The 20028-nt window shown below is 41.7% G+C and overlaps 2 protein-coding genes and 2 non-coding genes across 9 annotated transcripts in view; 1 reads left to right on the top strand and 3 right to left on the bottom strand.

The window, feature by feature from the left end:
* The window catches only part of METTL9 (methyltransferase like 9), a 50828-nt gene that overhangs the window by 3395 nt on the left and 27405 nt on the right, over window positions 1-20028 (bottom strand). The window contains exon 5 of one of the 4 annotated variants that reach the window (XM_023225040.2): window positions 18451-19075. The exons of 2 other annotated variants lie outside the window; for them this stretch is intronic. In XM_023225040.2, the coding sequence (XP_023080808.1) occupies window positions 19017-19075 (59 nt within the window). In that variant the 3' untranslated portion in view covers window positions 18451-19016. One more of the 4 variants, XM_023225041.2, reaches the window with a different exon arrangement.
* Window positions 1252-13480, top strand: IGSF6 (immunoglobulin superfamily member 6). 3 transcript variants are annotated; one of them, XR_002734292.3, is made up of 6 exons: window positions 1252-1814; window positions 6700-7059; window positions 9809-9915; window positions 10049-10225; window positions 10628-10678; window positions 11073-11151. XR_002734292.3 is itself a non-coding variant. In XM_023225043.3 (6 exons), exons 1-6 carry the CDS (start codon window positions 1748-1750, stop codon window positions 13165-13167), a joined length of 726 nt encoding a protein of 241 aa, XP_023080811.1. In that variant the 5' UTR covers window positions 1252-1747; the 3' UTR covers window positions 13168-13480. The 3 variants fall into 3 exon arrangements, 2 of the variants coding, with proteins under 2 accessions (XP_023080811.1, XP_023080812.1); XM_023225043.3 differs by lacking the exon at window positions 10049-10225 and adding an exon at window positions 13108-13480 and having other exon boundaries at window positions 11073-11153; XM_023225044.3 differs by lacking the exons at window positions 10049-10225; window positions 11073-11151 and adding an exon at window positions 13108-13480.
* On the bottom strand, window positions 12303-12409 carry LOC111551211. Its single transcript, XR_002734296.1, has one exon. It is a non-coding gene; the product is annotated as a U6 spliceosomal RNA (small nuclear RNA).
* On the bottom strand, window positions 12542-12648 carry LOC111551210. The gene has a single exon (XR_002734295.1). It is a non-coding gene; the product is annotated as a U6 spliceosomal RNA (small nuclear RNA).

Raw genomic sequence — 20028 nt, 5'->3', positions numbered from 1 at the left:
GACAGAGCGAGACTCCATCTTTAAAAAAAAAAAAAAAAAAAAAAAACCAGATTGCGAATAACTTTGTCTTTCTGTTAATGAGAAAATATATCATGAGCAGATGCCAAGGGCACAGACATCATATCATGGTGGAGAGATTTTTCAAAATTTTCAGTGGTGTAGATGATGCTCTTCCCATGTCTGGGGAATTGCCTGCCCAGAGTCTGGGAGAGAGGCAAGGCCTGGGAGCCGCTTTCCTGGCCTGCCGTGCAGCTGAGGCACTGGCACGCAGCCTGGGCCAGGCACACTTGCCCACACCCTGGAATGGAGAGCCAGTGACCCAGAGCAGTGGGGATGTCAGCTTCTCCTTCTCTGGGGGTGGAGCAATGGCAGTGAGACCAAGGGGCCAGGGCAGTGGTTGAGGGATGCTGATGAAAGGGCTGATGGCACTAGTGTTTGGCAGTGGCAGCAGCGTCCTCTTCAGACCTGTTTACGGTGTGATTTGAGGCATTCTTCCTGGCTGTGGATCCCACACAAGATTCACCAGCCCTCCCAGTGACTCTAGGAGCTACCTTCAAATGCTTGCATAAATCTCCTTTTAAGTCAGCCTGAGTCTGTTTCTGCTGCTTTACAAAGAAGACACTTACTGAATCACTACTAAGCACTGGGGGAGAGGACACGGAGGACAGAGGGCCCACATATTTGTTTCTCGACACATTAAAAGGGGGTCTTTGGGCCAGGCACAGTGGCTCACACCTGTAATCCTAACACTTTGGGAGGCGGAGGCAGGGGGATTGCTTGAGGCCAGGACTAGCCTAGACAACACAGAATCTACAAAAAAATAAAAATTGGCCAGGGGTGGTGGTGCACACCTGTAGTCCCAGCTACTCAGGAAGCTGAGGCTGCAATGAGCTGAATCTTGCCACTGCACTCCAGCCTGGGTGATAGAGACCCTGTCTCAAAAAAGGGGGGGAAGGCAGGTGTCTTTGGATTCAAAACTGGAGTACAAAAAGTTAGTAATAGACAATTTACTTCTTCACTGCATTAGAATGTGTTGTTTACTAACTTTTCTCGTCTCTACACAAAGCCACTTCTCCTTCTGCTGTTTCTTTGTTCCCAGCCACTACTGGCCCAGAGTGGCACCCACAGCAATGAACCGCAATCTTGCCACTGCACTCCAGCCTGGATGATAGAGACCCTGTCTCAAAAAAAAGTGGGGAAGGAAGGTGTCTTTGAATTCAAAACTGGAGTACAACTAGTTAATAATAGACAATTTATTTCTTCACTGCACTAGAATGTGTTGTTTACTAACTTTTCTCTCGTCTCTACACAAAGCCACTTCTCCTTCTGCTGTGTCTTTGTTCCCAGCAGTTACTGGCCCAGAGCGGCACCCACAGCAGATACCCTGGACAGTGACTGAACTGTTCTGAAAAATCCAAGTATGAATTATCTGTCAAACAATACTCCTTCTTCCTGGGAATATGTGCTACGTGTAAATCAAAATCTCACCCAAAAACATCTAACACCTATGAGGACTGTAAAATCCATGAAAAAAAAAAATGATATGCACATTTCTAAATGTGTTCCAGGCCAAAATCTCAACGTTAAATGGTGAAGCTGAGTTACAAACCATCCTTGCACAATTTCAAAAAGTTCCTGATTATGGTTCCTTCATAAGAGGTTCCTCTCTTCAGCTCTTCCCTTCTGAAAAAAGAAAGCCAACTTTCCTTTCAAATACATACCCCAGCCTGCCCCGGCACACACAGAAATGGGGACTGTGAGCAGAAGCAACATCGCTCACCATCTGCAAACCAATCTCATTCTATTTTGTGTCGGTAAGGTTCTTTTTCTTCTCCTCCTTCATTTTATTTAAATCAATTGCTATTTTTCACCTAATGCATTTATATTTTAAGCTCCTTCAGATTAATTTTTAAATGTATAACATTATAGAAACTGCCTAAGAGGATAAGTTTCCTTTTTCCCCTGAGAAATGGATAATAAAAAAATAGCTGAGAAAAAGTTTCTTATTAACCTTGAAAAGTCTCTTTGCTATAATGCTGCTTTGGAGACAATCTGACCAAACAAAGGGCTGAAAATATTCTTAAAATTGTAGGTACATCAACAATTTAATTATTATACAAACTTGATCTGCACATAGAAAGCAATAAACAATTATTTGCTGAATATTTTCAAAGAACAATTTCTATAAAAGTACTTTTCGTTTAAGAAAAAAAACTGCCATGACTCCTTATATGGAGAATAGCCATCCCATAATATATGTTTTTAAAATTCTGCCTACCCGTTTTTTTATCTACAAAAGAGAAAGTATTTCCAATGCATCTAATAATCTCAGATTTGCCCACACAATTTGGATTATAGGGCAGGGAAGGGGGAAAAGTTCTTAAAATTAATTTTTTCTCATCTGTGAAGAAATACATCAAAATGTTAATGGGAGTTATTTCAGGCAAAAGGACTATGGGTGACTTTTTGCTTCTACTTTTAATAATCTGTTTTTTGCTAATAAGTATATATTACTTTCATAGACTTTTAATTAGCATTATTTTAAAGAAGAATTATTGTCTTTTAGAGATATATTCTGAAAGATATGCAGATAAAATGGATGGGATTTGCTCTAAAATAACACGGGAGTGAAGGAGTAGGTGGGAGGAGAAAAGAAACAAGATTGGGTCGAAGCCATGTGATGGCAGGGGGCTGACTGTATTTGAAATCTAATATCACAAACAAAGCTTTGGGCTGGGCGTGATGGTTCACGCCTGTTTGGGGGCCAAGGTGGGAGGATCGCTTGAGCCCAGGAGTTCAAGACCAGCATGAACAACATAACGAGACCCCCATTTCTACACAATAAAAAAAAAAAGCTGGGCGTGATGGCATGCACCTGCAGTCCCACCTACTTGGGAGGCTGAGGCAGGAGGATCACTTGAGCCCAGGAGTTTGAGGCTACAGGGAGCTGTGATCATGCCACTGCACTCCAGCCTGGGCAACATAGCAAGACATTTACTTACTTCTTACTTACTAGAGAGACAGCTTTGTTTAAATGTCAAGAATTAGTTCTCTACTTACTTTCAATATGGTTTTTTTGTTTGTTTGTTTTGAGACGGAGCCTCACTGGGTCGCCCAGGCTGGAGTGCAGTGGTGCGATCTTGGCTCACTGTAAGCTCCACCTCCCAGGTTCACACCATTCTCCTGCCTCAGCCTCCCGAGTAGCTGGGACTACAGGCGCCCGCTGCCACGCCCAGCTAATTTTTTATATTTTTAGTAGAGACAGGGTTTCACCATGTTAGCCAGGATGGTCTCAGTCTCCTGACCTCGTGATCCGCCCACCTCGGCCTCCCAAAGTGTTGGGATTACAGGCGTGAGCCACCATGTCCAGCCTCAATATGGTTTTTTTAAATAATAATAACAATCTTTTTATTCCCTCTACAGAGGAAATAAAATTTCAACCTTTTCATTGGATACTGTTTTTAAAAAACAATTCCTAGAATATGAGGCTTCTTAAAAGAAACTGTTCACAGAAGCAGGCTGTGGTGTGACACATCCAAACTTCTCTTTTTTGTTAATAGGTTGCCTAACTGGTCGGGGGAGGGAACCACAGTTTCATCACAAGTCCCTGCTCACATAGGAAATCATTACAATTGGTTTTCTCCCACACTCAGACTAATTGGGAAGAAGGTGGAAATAAGTAGAGATATGAAATTCCAAAGTTACAATTACCTGTTTTTATCCTATACTACTAGTTTTTAAAGAAAAGTGTTAAAAGTCAGCTACCCGCCCCCCACCCCAACCGTTTTGTTTTGTTTTTTTTTTTGAGACAAGAGTCTCACTCTTTCACCCAGGCTGGAGTGCAGTGGCACAATCTTGGCTCACTGCAACCTCTGACTCCCACATTCAAGCGATTCTTCTGCTTCAGCCTCCCAAGTAGCTGGGATTACAGGCATCCACCATCACACCTGGCTAATTTTTTGTATTTTTAGTAAAGACAGGGTTTTACCATGTTGGCCACGCTAGCCTCGAACTCCTGACCTCAGGTGATCTGCCCACCTTGGCATCCCAAAGCGCTAGGATTACAGGCGTGAGCCACCACGCCCAGCCTCTATTCCTTTTATAGAGACAGGGTCTCACAATGTTGCCCAGGCTGGAGTGCAGTGGTGCCATCACAGCTCACTGCAGCCTGGAATTCCTGGGCTCAATCAGCTTCCCATCACAGCCTCCTGAGTAGCGGTGACTAATGGCCACACCACCACGCCTGGCTCTTTAGCTTCCCTTTTAGAAACACTACCTGATTTGGAAGGCTGAGGTGAGTGGATTGCTTGAGCCCAGGAGTTTAAGACCAGGCTGGCCAACATCGCAAAACCCTGTCTCTACCAAAAATAAAAAAATTACCCAGGCGTGGTGGTGCACACCTATAGTCTCAGCTACTCCAGAGGCTGCGGTGAGAGGACTGCTTGAGCCCAGGAGACAAAGGCTACAGTAAGCCAAGATCACACCACTGCATTCCAGTTTGGGCGACACAAAAATAAAAATGTGTAAATAATGGAATCATCTGCTTTTTAAAAATAATTTTATAAATAAAAATAAAAACATCTGAAAGATGACTTGAGACTGAGACAGTGATTAACCTTGCTAAGTTTTGGCAGACCCAATTCCATTTTAAATTTCCACTCAGAATATACTATAAAATGTTTCACTGTACTTGTAAGGTGCTTAAGTCTGGGCAGGAGACATGAGGTTGTATTTATCAGACTTGAGAGGGGATCCAATCCCCTTGGCTGGAGATGGAGCTGAGCTGGGCCTCCCGCAGACATGAGGCTCTGAGAAGCTTGCAGGCCTCCTCCAGATGACTGCACGCACCCTCTTGTCTGGTTTGCATTTATCAGGTCACCACAGAGCTCCCAGCTCATCTCACATCGCACAAATACTAAAATATAACATGATGAGAAGAGAGCCAGGCGCAGTGGCTCACACTTGTAATCCCAGCACTTTGGAAGGCCGAGGCAAGTGGGTCGCTTGAGTTTAGAGGTTCAAGACCAGCCTGGGCAACAAGGCGAGACCTGTCTCTACAAAAAATACAAAAATTAGCTGGGCACAGTGCTGCATGCCTGTAGTCCCAGCTACTTTTGAGAAGCTAAGGCAGGAGGTCAGGGTTGCAGTGAGCCATGATTGCGCCACTGCACTCCAGCCTGGGAGACAAAGACTCTGTCTAAAAACAATAACAAAAACAAAAACACATGGTGAGAAGAGACTCACATCACAAACGCCATGATTCTAACTTTAATTCCTCTGCTGTTATGAATGGGGATCCATAAGAGAAACAGTAAGAGAAAAAAAGCCCCCGTCTGAAAATTAAGCATCAGACCACTTGGATGACTTCTCAATTTCATTTACAGTAGCAAAGGACAAACTCACACAAATAGGACCATTTGGGAACATATGACCAGGTGGCGGTCACACCAAAACCTTGACAAATTCCAATTTGTCTCAACCAACACTATTTTACCTATGGCCTCCCCTGCCGCAAGAAGGGTTTAGGGTGGGTCTTTCCATTTGTGCACTCCAGTGGCTTTCCAGCTTCACGTGCCCAGGATATGAAGGCCAAGGTGAGGGACTCAATCCTCGTAACTCGGAAGAGCACCACATGGTGGACAGTGCACTGGACTGGGTGACTCATCCCAGCTCTGTGAACACCTCGTGGATAGACATCCACAACCATCTCTCAAACAGCCATCTGACACTGTGGAAATAGTAGCAGTGGCAGCTGCAGCAGCAATCACTCCCTTGTATTTAATACTTACTATCGCTTAGGCAGGTAAACACTTCCTAGGCATCATCTTGAATGTCACACTAACTGCATGAGGTCAACAATACTATCCTCATTTGCTAATCAGGAAACTGAGATACTGAGATTATAATGCTGGGAACAGGCAGAGCTAGGATCTGAACTCAGGTCTGTGCTCTTTATCACAATACTGTTAATTAAATAAGATACATGCTACAAGGGCCTACAATGCAGCACACACGCCAGGAAGAAACCAAATCTGCTTAGCCATGGCCTGGCGAGCTCACTTGGTCCCTGCTCAGTAATCAAAGGCATGGTAGGCTAAGCCAGGGCTGCATTTCCACAGGTGTACATCTTGCCTTTTATCATGTTTCCCAAAGGGACACGGGGCTCACAAAGGAACAATTGTGAATGGCCATGAATTCCTGGCGATCTCAACTCCCACAAAGCACAAACATCGCTGCTGTTCATGGGCTCCATCAGCGGCAGCAGCGTTTGTCTGGGGACACAGGTTACCACACTGAGCACAGCACTCTGGGGAGGCCAGGGTGTGGACAAGAAGGTGGGCTGGGAGATTGAGTGACTGGATCGAAGGAAAGCTTGTAAGGAGCAAGAGTCACAGACAGATCCCAAACTTCTGACTCCAATACAGTGCCACCTCTGTGCAGGGCTCTGTTCCCCTGAAGCCTCTCTAGGGCTGGCCTCAAGTCAACAGATATCATGTGACCCAGCAGGTCAAGGTCAAAAAACAGGAGTTGGGACAAGTGAGGACCACTGGTGTCTGTTTTTAGACTTATTTATATTGGGATTAAGGTAAGAAAAATAACAGAATGGCTGGGTTTCCTACCTCAAAAATATAAGTAAAATAAAAGCGCAGACAGTGAGGTGACAGGCCCATTAACCCACTCATCTGCTTCCTCCCTCAGGTGCTGTGGGCGCCTGTACTGTCTCTGTCACACAACCATGGTACCTAGAAGTGGACTACACTCACGAGGCCGTCACCATAAAGTGTACCTTCTCCGCAACCGGATGCCCTTCTGAGCAACCAACACGCCTGTGGTTTCGCTACGGCGCTCAACAGCCTGAGAACCTGTGCTTGGATGGGTGCAAAAGTGAGGCAGACAAGTTCACAGTGAGGGAAGCCTTCATAGAAAACCAAGTTTCCCTCACTGTAAACAGAGTGACTGCAAACGACAGTGCAATTTACATCTGTGGAATAGCATTCCCCAGTGTGCGGGAAGCAACAGCTAAGCAGACGGGAGGAGGGACCACACTGGTGGTAAGAGGTCAGTCAGCGAGGCTTTATTTCAGTGCATCACTGCATCTTGTTCAGGCCTGTAAAACCATTACCTCACTCACATGCAGAAATCAGGAGATAAATTTGCTATGTTAATACCCTAGCCAGTGAAGGGTGTGATCTGAGCACAAGTCACCATGAGGTTTGGACTAAAGAACTACTCCAACTGGCTGGGTGTGGTGGTTCACACCTGTAATCCCAGCACTTTGGGAGGCTGAGGCAGGCAAAAATCACTTGAGGTCAGGAGTTCAAGACCAGCCTGGTCAACATGGTAAAACCCCATCTCTACTCAAAATACAAAAATTAGCCGAGTGTGGTGGCATGCACCTGTAGTCCCAGCTACTTGGGAGGCTGAGGCAGGAGAATCGCTTGTAACCCAGGAGGCAAAGGCTGCAGTGAGCCGAGATCACACTACTGCACTCCAGCCTGGGCGACAGAGCAAGACTCTGTCTCAGAAAAACAAAACCAAAGAACTACTCCAATCTATCTCGAACATCCACTAACACAAAGTCAGTGATTTGCTGGGTGCTCTATTCTCTCTCCATAGTGGCAGCTAACCAGCCATGCTCATCCCTTTTGTATATCACAGTGATTTAGTGTAAAGTACCATGTCCAAAGGGAAGCTTGTGGTGAGTAACTATCAGCTTTCTCAGCAACTAGTCTGGTAATGCACCACCTAGAACAAAGCACTAGAGAAGTGTAGAAGATCAATAAATTGGACCCAGAGAAACTATGCAACTTGGAAAATAATCACAGATTGGGAGGGAAGCTACTAAGGGATCCCTGACCCTTCCCATTCCGCCTGGTCATCAGTGAACGGAAAATGATGATTCTCACTTCCTGAGATTTCATAAAACCCGTGACAATTCCTCACCCGAGCAAGGACATCAAACATAGCTAAATCCTATCAGTAATTTCACCAAGTCATTCCCCTGAGTAGACTGAAATTAAGAAATTTCCAAGAAAAAAAAAAAAGGGAATTTCAGAGAAAAAGCTTTACATGATTCTGAAAGAAAAGAGAGAACAGCAGCAACTCCTCACCTTGTTGGAGTCTCTTCCCTTAGGAAGGACCCTGGTACGATGAGCACTGAGATTGTTAAAACATGAACTCAAAATCGACCAGCCCTTTGATTTCAAAATAGGACTCTGAGGAAGGGAGATCATCCAGTATTACAATCCCTGCTTTTAAACTACTAGGGTTCTAACGGGCTTTTGATATTCAAATGTCATTTAACCCTAGTTTATTCTCATCTGTCAGCTAAATTATAAACAAGTTAAGGCACATAAAGCATTTTTAATAGTGCCTGACATACAGCAAATAATAAATGTTAGCTACTGATATGAAAACACACACAGCTTTAGAGATTGGTATGTCTCACTGCATTAGCCTTCGAAAAACATGTTAGTCAAAAGGAAAAATGGCTTGTAAAAAGATGAAGATCTCAAAACTGCAAGGCTTATATAAAGTGAAGTGAAAGTGAAAGGCAGAATTGGAAGTGTTAAGGCAGACATGGCAACTTCCTGTCTTTTCTACAGAGCTCTTAATTTAGCACTGAAGCTTTTTTATTCAAGTTATATAGATGTGGTTAATTTGTTAGTTTCAAAATAAAAATGCATGCTGCATAAATTGCATTCACAGGATAAGCATCTGTGGGATTTTTTTTTTTTTTTTTTTTTTTAAGACAAGAGTCTTGCTCTGTCGCCCAGGCTGGACTGCGGTGGCATGATCTCAGCTCACTGCAACCAACTTCCACCTTCCAGGTTCAAGTGATTCTCCTGCCTCAACCTCCTGAGTAGCTGGGATTACAGGCATGTGCCACCACGCCCAGCTAATTTTTGTATTTTTAGTAGAGATGGGGTTTCACCATTTTGGCCAGGCTGGTCTCAAACTCCTGACCTCAAGTGATCTGCCTGCCTCGGCCTCCCAAAGTGCTGGGATTACAGGCATGAGCAATCACGCCCAGCCTCTTCTATGGGATATTTAGTTGGAAAGTACAGGCTATTCAGACATTAAGTACAAATCTAATTGTATTTTGTACTCCAAACAGTCAGGTAATTGGAGACACGGCATGTTACTTAATCCCCTACCCAGAGCACAAGACAATTTCTGCAAGGACAGAGAAATTCCGAATGTGAAAATGGATTCAATAACTCTATTTCCAGAATTTTATCATAAAGAAAAGAAGAGCACATTCGGCAAAAGTGCCTGTCTTTCAAGCACGCAGTGAGCACTGTGCTCCTCAACGTATGGCCTTCCCAGGTTCTTTCACAGATGGACCCTTCAGCTATGTGTACCAGTTTCAAGATTATAAATATCATCCTTAACAAATACACGTGAAAATATCTTAACCACATAGGCAGGCTCTTGATGATGCTGGTAAACCATTTCTACCAAAAGAGATTTTAGATGCTCTTGAACAAACTGTCTGGAAATGTTTATCTAACTTTGAATAATCCTTTATCTAAAAAGTGATGCTCAGCAATATGACAAATGGTTGGCTGAATTTTTTTAATTTTTAAAAACAGTAACATTTTTGGTTTACCATATTTAAAGAACTGATGAACTGGCATTAACTATCACATATTTGAGTACCTTTTGAGGTCTAGTTTATGAATAGGCAAGCAGAGTAAGTTCACGTTTCACCTCTAACATGCTGTGTCAAGGATACTTTATACTAATGTATTTGAAAAAACAGGCTTTAATAGTGACTGTGTTTCTTTCTGTTTTTGTAATTAAGAAATTAAGCTGCTCAGCAAGGAACTGTGGTGCTTCCTGACAGCTCTTGTATCACTGCTCTCTGTCTATGTGACCGGTGTATGCGTGGCCTTCATACTGCTCTCCAAAGTAAGTCAAATCTTCTTGCATGCAATGTCCCTATATCCTTGAATATTATCAAAAGAAAAATAATTTCCATCTCTCCACAAGTTACAGGCCTCAGCAAGAGCTCCCTAATTAATATTTTCCTGTGCATCTGCAGGGAACACCACCTGCAGAAAACATCACCTGCAGAAGAGGTCTTTCAAAGAAGGCATCATACAGTCTCATCACTGAAATTATTAGCCAGAGGACACAATTTGCAGTGTTTTCTCTTTAAAGCCCAGTAACATGGGATTAAGAAGAGAGCCATCCACTATGCTATCTTTCTGCTGTAGGGGTGAGGTGTGGGCAGGTGGGGGGTAAGATATTACTGTTATCTATGAAAGCTTTAAGAATAGCCTTTAAGAACAAAAATGGGTTGATGAAGAGACTAAAAGCTGCCTTAAAATCTTCAAAAAGGGCTAAAGTTATTGAGAAAGAAAACCTTTTGGCTATGCGTATAAGAAGGGAGATATATACCATTACGTTAGGATTACTATAAATCCTACAATCAACATCAGTTTGTTCAATTAGTTTTTAATGGCATAAAAGTATCTCGGAAATGATGTAAAAATTATTTACTCTTATTGTATATCATTTAAATATCAAGTTAGTTTAATCTTATTAGGGCATGGGATATCTGCCACCATTGTTATGAGTACATAAAATGTTTCACAGACTTTCCTTCTCTTCTTGGCAGTCAAAATCCCAACCTCTAAGAAACAAAGAAATAAAAGAAGACTCACAACAGGTACAGACCAACACTTGCAAAATATTTTTTAAATTGTGGCTGGTTGTAACTATTTCAAAACTGAAATATTTTTAGTTTTAAAATATTTAAATGTTAAGTTTAAACAGAGTATTAAGGTAATTTTCAACCACAGATACTGTTTCCTATTGTTGAGAAACTCAATGACAAAATAATCTCAAGGGGTAAACTGTGACTTAAATTGGACAGTTCTCAACCATAAATTCCATTTAAAGTTCTCAAATACAAAAGAGTTAACGGTAGGCACAGATGTGTTGGGGGAGGCAGTAGTTTTTGAGACCCGTGGCAATAAAGCAAGAAAAGTTCTGATGATGTGTAGTTATCATCGCTTATATTCCCAAAGGAGAGATTTTTTTTTTCTCATTTGTCTTTATAGAAGAAGAGTGTTCGGCGTATTTTTCAGGAAATTGCTCAAGAACTATACCATAAGAGACATGTGGAAACAAACCAGCGATCTGTAAGTGTAAAATGTCAACAACAACAAAAAAAGTAAATACAGATATAAAGCATGTTTGAAAAAACTAAGCTGCCAAGGAGCTGTCAATAACCTTATATGTTTTCCTTCAGAAGAGTCTGAAAGAGAACTTCCTTTTTTTTTTTTTTTTTTTTGAGACGGAGTCTCGCTCTGTTGCCCAGGCTGGAGTGCAGTGGCCGGATCTCAGATCACTTCAAACTCCGCCTCCCGGGTTTACGCCATTCTCCTGCCTCAGCCTCCCGAGTAGCTGGGACTACAGGCACCCGCCACCTCGCCCGGCTAGTTTTTTTTGTATTTTTTTTAGTAGAGACGGGGTTTCACCGTGTTAGCCAGGATGGTCTCGATCTCCTGACCTTGTGATCCGCCCGTCTCGGCCTCCCAATGAAAGAGAACTTTCACATGAAATGCATTTTTATATAGAACCTGTTTTAATAAATACATAACAAAAGACATCTGATACAATATTAAATAGCCCCAGTTTGGCTTCTTAGTGACATGGAAACTTTCAGAAACACACTGGACACCAGCAATGTTCTCAATACAGACAATGATGCTTTAAAAGGATAGATTAAAAGCTACTCTGTACAGTATCCTGCATGCAGTGGTGGGCATTCAGTAGATACTGCAAACGTCTGTGGGTCAAATTATGAAAAAAATTACTTGTTACTTATAAGATGAAAATAAATTTACATTAGAAAAGATGCAGCTAATGATACTAAAAAATGAGTATTTCTCCAGTGTCTGGGGTTGAACTGAAAAGAAGAATATATCTATACCTATAACACATCCTGAAAGTATTTCTTTCCTTTTTTTGTTTTTTCTTTCTGAGACAGAGTCTCACTCTGTCGCCCAGGCTGAAGTGCAGTGGCACAATCTTGGCTCACTGCAAGCTCCGCCTCCCAGGTTCACGCCATTCCCCTGCCTCAGCCTCCCAAGTGAGTAGTTGGGACTACAGGTGCCCGCCACTACGCCTGGCTAATTTTTTGTATTTTTTAGTAGAGACAGGGTTTCATCGTGTTAGCCAGGATGGTCTCGATATTCTGACCTCAAGATCCGCCCACCTAGGCCTCCCAAAGTGCTGGGATTACAGGCGTGAGCCACCACGCCCGGCCTATTTTTATTTATTTTTTAAAATTTATGGAATGCTTCACAAATTTACGCGTCATCTTTGTGCGAGGGCCATGCTAATCGTCTCTGTATCATTCCAGTTTTAGTGTATGTGCTGCCAAAGCGAGCACAAAATAAGCTGAACTGATACACTAGTAAAGATATTTTCCTCTTAAACAGCAGCCAAGAGGGCAAATGCATCAGGAGACTGAAATAAGGCGACTTTTCTAAAGTCCAACTTTTACTTTAATTTTTTCTTTTTAAAAAATATAGAATGCTTCACGAATTTGTGTGTCACCCTTGCCCAGGGGCCATGCTAATCTTCTCTGTATTGTTCCAATTTTAGTGTATGTGCTGCCAAAGCAAGCACTAAAAATCTAACTTTTACAAAGGATTTCTGCCAAGGAAAGAATATCGTCTTAAGTAGTCGTTTCATCCTCCAGTGTATATATGAATACATAAAGATGATAGGTGGTCTAATTACTAAGATGCCATGCTGAGTAATTATAAGTCATTTTTCTTTCTGAGGCTGGGACATGTTTTCAACGACAAGGCCAAGGTATGTGGCCTGAAAGCAGTCTTAGAAGTAAGAATTGTAAAGCTCCCAGCCAGGATGTTGACAATAGCATCCAAACAAAACAAGAATTTTTCAGTTCCCACATCCTACTCTAAATACGGATGGGGAAATGGTAACCTGGCCTTTAAGATTACTGTATGGGCACTTAGGACCCAGAATCCAAGATGGCCCAATGGTTTGCATGTTCCTTGGCAGGTGGCTTCATTGGTTACATAACCTTAAACATGGCTTTCAATTTATTTATTATTGCAGGAGAAAGACAACACGACTTATGAAAACAGAAGAGTATTTTCCAACTATGAAAGACCATAGAAACATTTTAATTTTCAATTAAGTCACTGAGAATCCAACTCCAGGAACTATGGCAGTGTTAATGAACATGTATCATCAGGTCTTAAAAAAAATAAAGGTAAACAGAAAAGACAACTGGCTACAAAGAAGGATGCCAGAATGTAAGGAAACTATAACTAACAGTCATTATCAAAATACCAAAACCTAACAAAATACAACTGAAAAATACCTTCCAAATTTGCCAAGAAAAAAAAAATTCTATTTTAAACATGTATCCTGAGTTTGCTTTACTCAACATGAGAAGTGTGATGACTGCCATCCTGAAAATCTGAAGCCAAACCATATGCCTCAGTCTTGAGTGGAAGAATCACCTTCATGGTTTGTGGAAATCTTGGGACAATCAAAATAAGTTGAGAGGGAGCAACGTGACAAAATTTGAGTTAGAGACATTCATTTTGAAAAGCACCTTAGTGAAAGTTATTCCCTCTGATGTTGTAATGGGGCAATGGGGTAACGCACATTTGCCTGCCAGGGTATGGAACATCATGCTACCAGCAAAAGGAGAATAGAATAGTGGCTACAGTAAGACCATAAAAGCCAAAATACAGAAAATCCAAAGCTGAAGGTTAAACAGAGGAAACTTTGGAACAAATAAGCCACAACTGACTCTAGATGTCAGTGTTGTGCCAAATAACAGCACCAGGGAAGATGTGGGCAACACATCTACTTTACAAGCACGTTTGTAATACTGACTTTTTTTTCTTTTTTTTTTTTCTTTTGAGACCAAGTCTCGTTCTGTTGCCCAGGCTGGAGTGCAGTGGTGCGATCCGGCTCACTACAACCTCCACCTCCCAGGTTCATGCCATTCTTCTGCCTCAGTTTCCCAAGTAGCTGGGATTACAGGTGCGTGCCACCATGCCCAGCTAATATTTTTCTTTTTTTTTTTTTTGTATTTTTAGTAGAGATGGGGTTTCGCCATGTTGGCCTGGCTGGTCTCAAACTCCTGACCTCAAATGATCTGCCTGCCTTGGCCTCCCAAAGTGCTGGGATTACAGGTGTGAGCCACCGCGCCCAGCCTATAATACTGATTTTTAACCAATTTAGGAGGGAAATGTCAGATAGGATTCATGGTACAGCAAGGATATTTATGGAATTCATTACCACTTCACTAAGAAAACATGACATAAATTGTCCTTTGAAAGCCACTTTGGTATTAAAAAATCTAAAGTGTCCATAAGTATGCATTCATTATTAGACACAAATTACAACCTTACAACTTACTATGTTTATTTCATTAAAGTGTTTCTTTTAAACTGGTATTGCCTCAGATGTATTCTTTATAAAACTTAGAATTTTAAAATACTTTAAGATTCCTTTGAAAGTGTTTTTGCATTGATGGTTTAAATCAGTGATATCAAACTTTCCTGATCGTATGTGCCCAGAAAAATGGGCAGGGGAAAGGAGGCAGCATGGAACCTCATTTTTTTATGTGTATCTGTGTATATATGTGAGTGCACATGTGTATATGTGTGGGATTACATGTGTCTTGTATACAGTATATGCGTGAATATGTACGTTTGTACCTTATACACAAAAACAGAAATTAAACAATGGCATAAGCAGCAATATAAATAAAAAATGCTAATATTTTCCTGCCATATTCCAAAATAAACTGTCTTGTGTACTCTGCAGTGTATACTTCCCCACTCTGAGACTACTAGCTCAGGTAAAGTAATAAGCTTCTAAGCCAGACTGCAAAAAAGGGCAAGCACTAATACCATCAAAATGAACAGAAGTGTTGAATTCAATAATTTACTTTTAATTTATGGGAGGCATTACATTTTGGTACTGAATTTCAGGGCTGAAAATACACTGTTCATTGTGTAACTAACCAGGAGACAAAATCCCTAAGATAAACTAGTATTTGACTCACAATGTGCCTTTCCCATGTAAGCAAGGACCATGTTTCAAAGATTGATTTTGAAGCTGAAATATGGAATATACTTTTGCAAAGAGTTCCATTCCTCTAGGTCATATGTAAGAATATCTGGTGTATACACAGTATTCATGCATTTATTCATCTATCCCACCAACAGTATTTATTTTCAAACTTCAAAACAAGTTTTATTTGGGAAGAGCTCCTTATTTTGTTAAAGCTACAAGCAAGTTTCTTTCCAAATTACACTTCTGGAGATCTAGCAGTTTCAGAGATCTCAGTGTTCAAAAGTATATTTCGAAATTAACAAGAAAACCAAACCCACACCAAAAGGAAATAGCTTTCAGATTGGTTTGGAATGCACAGTCATTGATTTCAGGTGCCAACAATATTTACTGAGTGCTACACTACACAATCAAAGGCCTCTTTTGCAACCTATCCTTGGGTCATACTGAACTTGCTTCACCCCCACACGAACCTTATTCACACTTTCATGCTTTTGCACATGCTGTTCCCCTCAGCCTGGTAAAACGCTTCAGACTACAAACACAGCTCACCTCAACATGAAACCTTCCCTAACTCACCCAGAGGCTAACAGATCTTTTCGTCTCTAATTCTTCAGTACTTACTTTGACATATTTCTTACCACAATTTCCTGCCATTATCTGTTGATACCTATATTCTGTACTATTCTGTGTTTTAAGAGCGAAAGCATGATGCTCATTTATCTCTGTATTTCCACTTGGTACACAGTAGGTCCTCAAATGCCTTTCTATAAATGCAATTGAACAATGTTGCTGCAGAAAAATGTTCCTTCAGCATTTAAATCAAAATATGTAGCATACGTCAGTCCCTCACCATGAAGCTTCACCCCTTTCCATAAAGACCATTCAACAAACCCCAACAGTATTAATTGTCTTGCTATCTGAGCATCCAGAAACATTTTCACTGAAAACGATTAAGCTGTAACTTTTTTTTTTTCTTCTTGAGGGGTTTCACTCTTGATGCGCAGGATGGAGTATAATGACGTGATCTCGGCTCAATGCAACCTCTGCCTCCAGGGTTCAAGCGATTCTCCTGCCTCAGTCTCCTGAGTAGCTGGGATTACAGGTGCACGCCACCACGCCTGGCTACTTTTTCTATTTTTAGTAGAGATGGGGTTTCACTATGTTGGGCAGGCTGGTCTTGAACTCCTGACCTCAGGTGATCTGCCCACCTTGGCCTCCCAAAGGGCTAGCATTACAGGCATAAGCCACCACACCCAGTCTAAGCTGTAACTTTCTGTTTAGATTTGAGTTTCCCATGACAATGAAAAAAGAATTAATACTGAAACAATTTGTTTTAGTTTGAGCTACAAAAACAAATTACCATAGACTGAGTGGCTTATGAATAATAGAAATTTATTTCTCACAGTTCCAGAGGCTGGAAGTCTGAGATCAGGGTGCCAGCATCGTTGAGTTCTGGTGAGGACCCTCTTTCTAGGGTACAGGCTGCTGACCTCTTGTTGTATCCTTGTATGGCAGAAGGCAGAGAGAAGCAAGGTCTCTCAGAACTCTTAAAAGGGCATTCATCCCATTCAGGAGGGCTCTGCTCTCATAATCTCATCTAATCCTAATCACCTCCCAAAGACCCCATGTCCTAATACCATCACGATGGGGGGTGGGAGCCTCAACATATACATCTGGGAGGAACACAAACAAACACGCAGTCTATAGCACAACTTTGAGAGGGAAATGTAATCACAGCACTTTGGGAGGCTGAGGCGGGGGCATCACTTGAGGTCAGGAGTTCAAGACCAGCCTGGCCAACATAGCGAAACCCTGTCTCTACTAAAACTACAAAAATGAGCCTGGCGTGGTGGCACACATCTATAATCCCAGCTATTCCATAGGCTGAGGCAGGAAAATTGCTTGAACCCAGGAGGCGGAAGTTGCAGTGAGTAAGCCAAGATCGTGCCACCACATTCCAGCCTCAGTGACAGAGTGAGACTCCATCTCAAAAACAAACAAACAAACAAAACAACCATCTCAAGTCAAACAACAGCAACTTCAAGTAAAAAAAAAAAAAAAAATTAGCATCATAAAGCAGAAATATTTTCATTAAAGTTAGAAACAAGGCCAGGTGCAGTGGCTGACACCTATAATCCCAACACTTTGGGAGGCCAAGGCAGGCCAATCACTTAATCCCAAGAGTTCAAGACCAGCCTGGGCAACACCGCCAGACCTCCTCTCTACCAAAAAAATACACAAGTTAGATGGGTGTGGTGGCATGCACCTGTAGTCCCACCTACTCAGGAGGCTGAGGTGGGAGAATAGCTTGAGCCCAGGAGGTCAAGGCTGCAGTGAGCTATGATAGCACCACTGCACTCCAGTCTGGGCAACAGAGCGAGTCCCTGTCAGAAAAGAAAGAAAAAGAAAAAGAAAAGAAAAAAAAGAAAAAGAAAAAAGAGGGGAGGGGAGGGTGTTTTGTTTTTAAACATTACAAAGCAAACTGCTATCTAGAGACCTCCTCTAGTAAAGTTATACATCTAGTGGTGTGCTGGTAAATGTGTAACTACCAGTTTGGAGAAGAAAAAGGCTATTTGCAGTGTTTGCCAATTTTTACAGAGTAAATACTCCCATAATGGTCAATTTCAATAATGGCCATGTTTAACCACCAGTTCACTAAATTCCTACCAAAACAACAATCAGCTCTCATGAACCAGTCCAAGCCAGCTCTGGCATCTACAGCTTACATCTGGACAACCATGTGGAGACATATGTGCTGGTAAGAACTACTTTCCTAGATACATTTAAGTGGAAAAAGGCAACAGAAGTATTTATAATTGGGTACTGCCTGTATAAACAACTTTTTAAATGTACATACATACTTATATTTGTATAGATTATCTATTAAAGAATATTAAAGAAACCTGAACAAGATGTGGAACTGGACTGGATGAGAAACTTTGTTGTTGTTGTGTTTGAGATGGAGTCTGGCTCTGTCGCCCAGGCTGGAGTCCAGTGGCGCAATCTCGGCTCACTGCAAGCTTCGCCTCCTGTGTTCACGCCATTCTCCCACCTCAGCCTCCTGAGTAGCCGGGACTATAGGCGACCGACACCGCGCCGGACACCGCACCCAACACCACGCCCAGCTAATTTTGTTTTTGTATTTTTAGTAGAGATGGGATTTCACCGTGTTAGCTACGATGGTCTTGATCTCCTGACCTCGTGATCTGCCCGCCTTGGCCTCCCAAAGTGCTGGGATTACAGGTGTGAGCCACCGCGCACAGCCGAGAAACTTTTTATTGTAAACCCTCCAGTAAGTTGTTTGAGCTATTTTTTAAATTACTGAATTGCTTTTTAATAAAAATTACATTTTTGAAAAAGTAGACACCATTAAATTTTTATTTTTACAATATAATTATCCTTTTCTTGACTACATCTCTTTCCTTCTTTGGGGGGGTACTTAAAATAATTCTCACTATATTCAATAACCCCTAGCCAAAACTGGGTCAGTAAGCCAAATAAACTGAAATTAGAATATTTTTTTCATTTTACTTTCTTCCAAAAAGCAAAACTGCTGTGGTTCAACTTCCAGTCATTTACCAAAACAATTATATAAGTAATCATTTCACCTACAACTACTTTTAGTTAAAAAAATAAATTAAGGCAAGTATGCAAAGCACACTCAGATATCCTCCAACAGTCCAGCATTCATGAATCTACACAGCAAGACCATTTTGCATCTCCCAGTCCTCACGGTTTCACATGGAAATCATCAGGATCTAATTAGTGATTCAGAGAAAAAAAGCAATAATAGAGTGCCATGGCGCGTCTGCAAAATTTACAGGTCACTAAAAGTCACCCATAGCAACAAGGCTTCTTGTCTCAGGTCTGCAGTGTGTCACATGCCAGACTCCTCAGACTCAACAGGCAGCTCTGCACATCCACAATCAAGGAGCTTGTTTTCCACCCTTCATGGAGACTGCCCTCTTGTCTAGCTTGACTTCCTCTCCATTTTTAGCATCAGAAGCACAAGGAAATAAAATTCGTGGTTAGATTGATGTTTCTTCCCCCTGCTCTTTCACCTCCTGCTATGCCAGGAAGTAGCATTAAAGTTCTATCATGTGGTTGTCCTACAGGACACAGGAACGCAGGACCTTCCAACCTGATGACTAGTGAGTGCAGTGTAGAGAGCTGGAGCTGAGGCTTAATTACACAGGGAGTAGTAGCACTGAAGTAAGATCAGGTTGCTGAATCACAAAGGAAGACATTTTGCAACATATAGATGATATATGTACACTCACATTTAAAAGCGTTTTTTGTTTACCATGACAAGCCACTCAACAACAGGAACATAAAAATGGAGATCTAAGATGGGAAAGGGGAGATTTGTTCTCTCTGTTCTTTTCCACACCCTTCTATATCGAAAGAATTCCCCATTTTCCCCATTATCAACACAAATCTGAAACCATTTGGTAAATATTAAGACAAGAATTAAATCTGAAGGCAGTTAAGATCTGGGGAGAAAAAATAACAAACAAGAAATTAAATTAATTTGTGACACCACAAATCCACACAGAATCCAATGGTTATAAGAAACAAGGGCATTATTCCTTAAGACACAGATTTTCATGATATTTGATCATGATGACATTTGCAAAATAGTAACAGATTTCTTCAAAATGTCTGTGAGCTCTTAAGAGTTTCTGAAGTCAAGGTCAACTGAGGCAGTAAAATAGAAAATCTAAAGATTTTTCAGCCGGGCATGGTGGCTCGCACCTGTAATCTCAGCATTTTGGGAGGCAGAGGCGGGAGGATCACCTGAGATCAGGAGTTAGAGACCAGCCTGGTCAACATGGCAAAACCCCATCTCTACTGAAAATACCAAAGTTAGCCAGGCATAGTGGCATGTGCCTATAGTCCCAGTTACTTGGGACTCAGGAGGCTGAGGCAGGAGAATTG

Source organism: Piliocolobus tephrosceles, chromosome 17, assembly GCF_002776525.5.
Source record: "Piliocolobus tephrosceles isolate RC106 chromosome 17, ASM277652v3, whole genome shotgun sequence".
Lineage (NCBI taxonomy): Eukaryota > Metazoa > Chordata > Mammalia > Primates > Cercopithecidae > Piliocolobus > Piliocolobus tephrosceles.
Note: the sequence above shows the minus strand (reverse complement) of the source record. Positions and strands in the feature narration are given on the sequence as shown.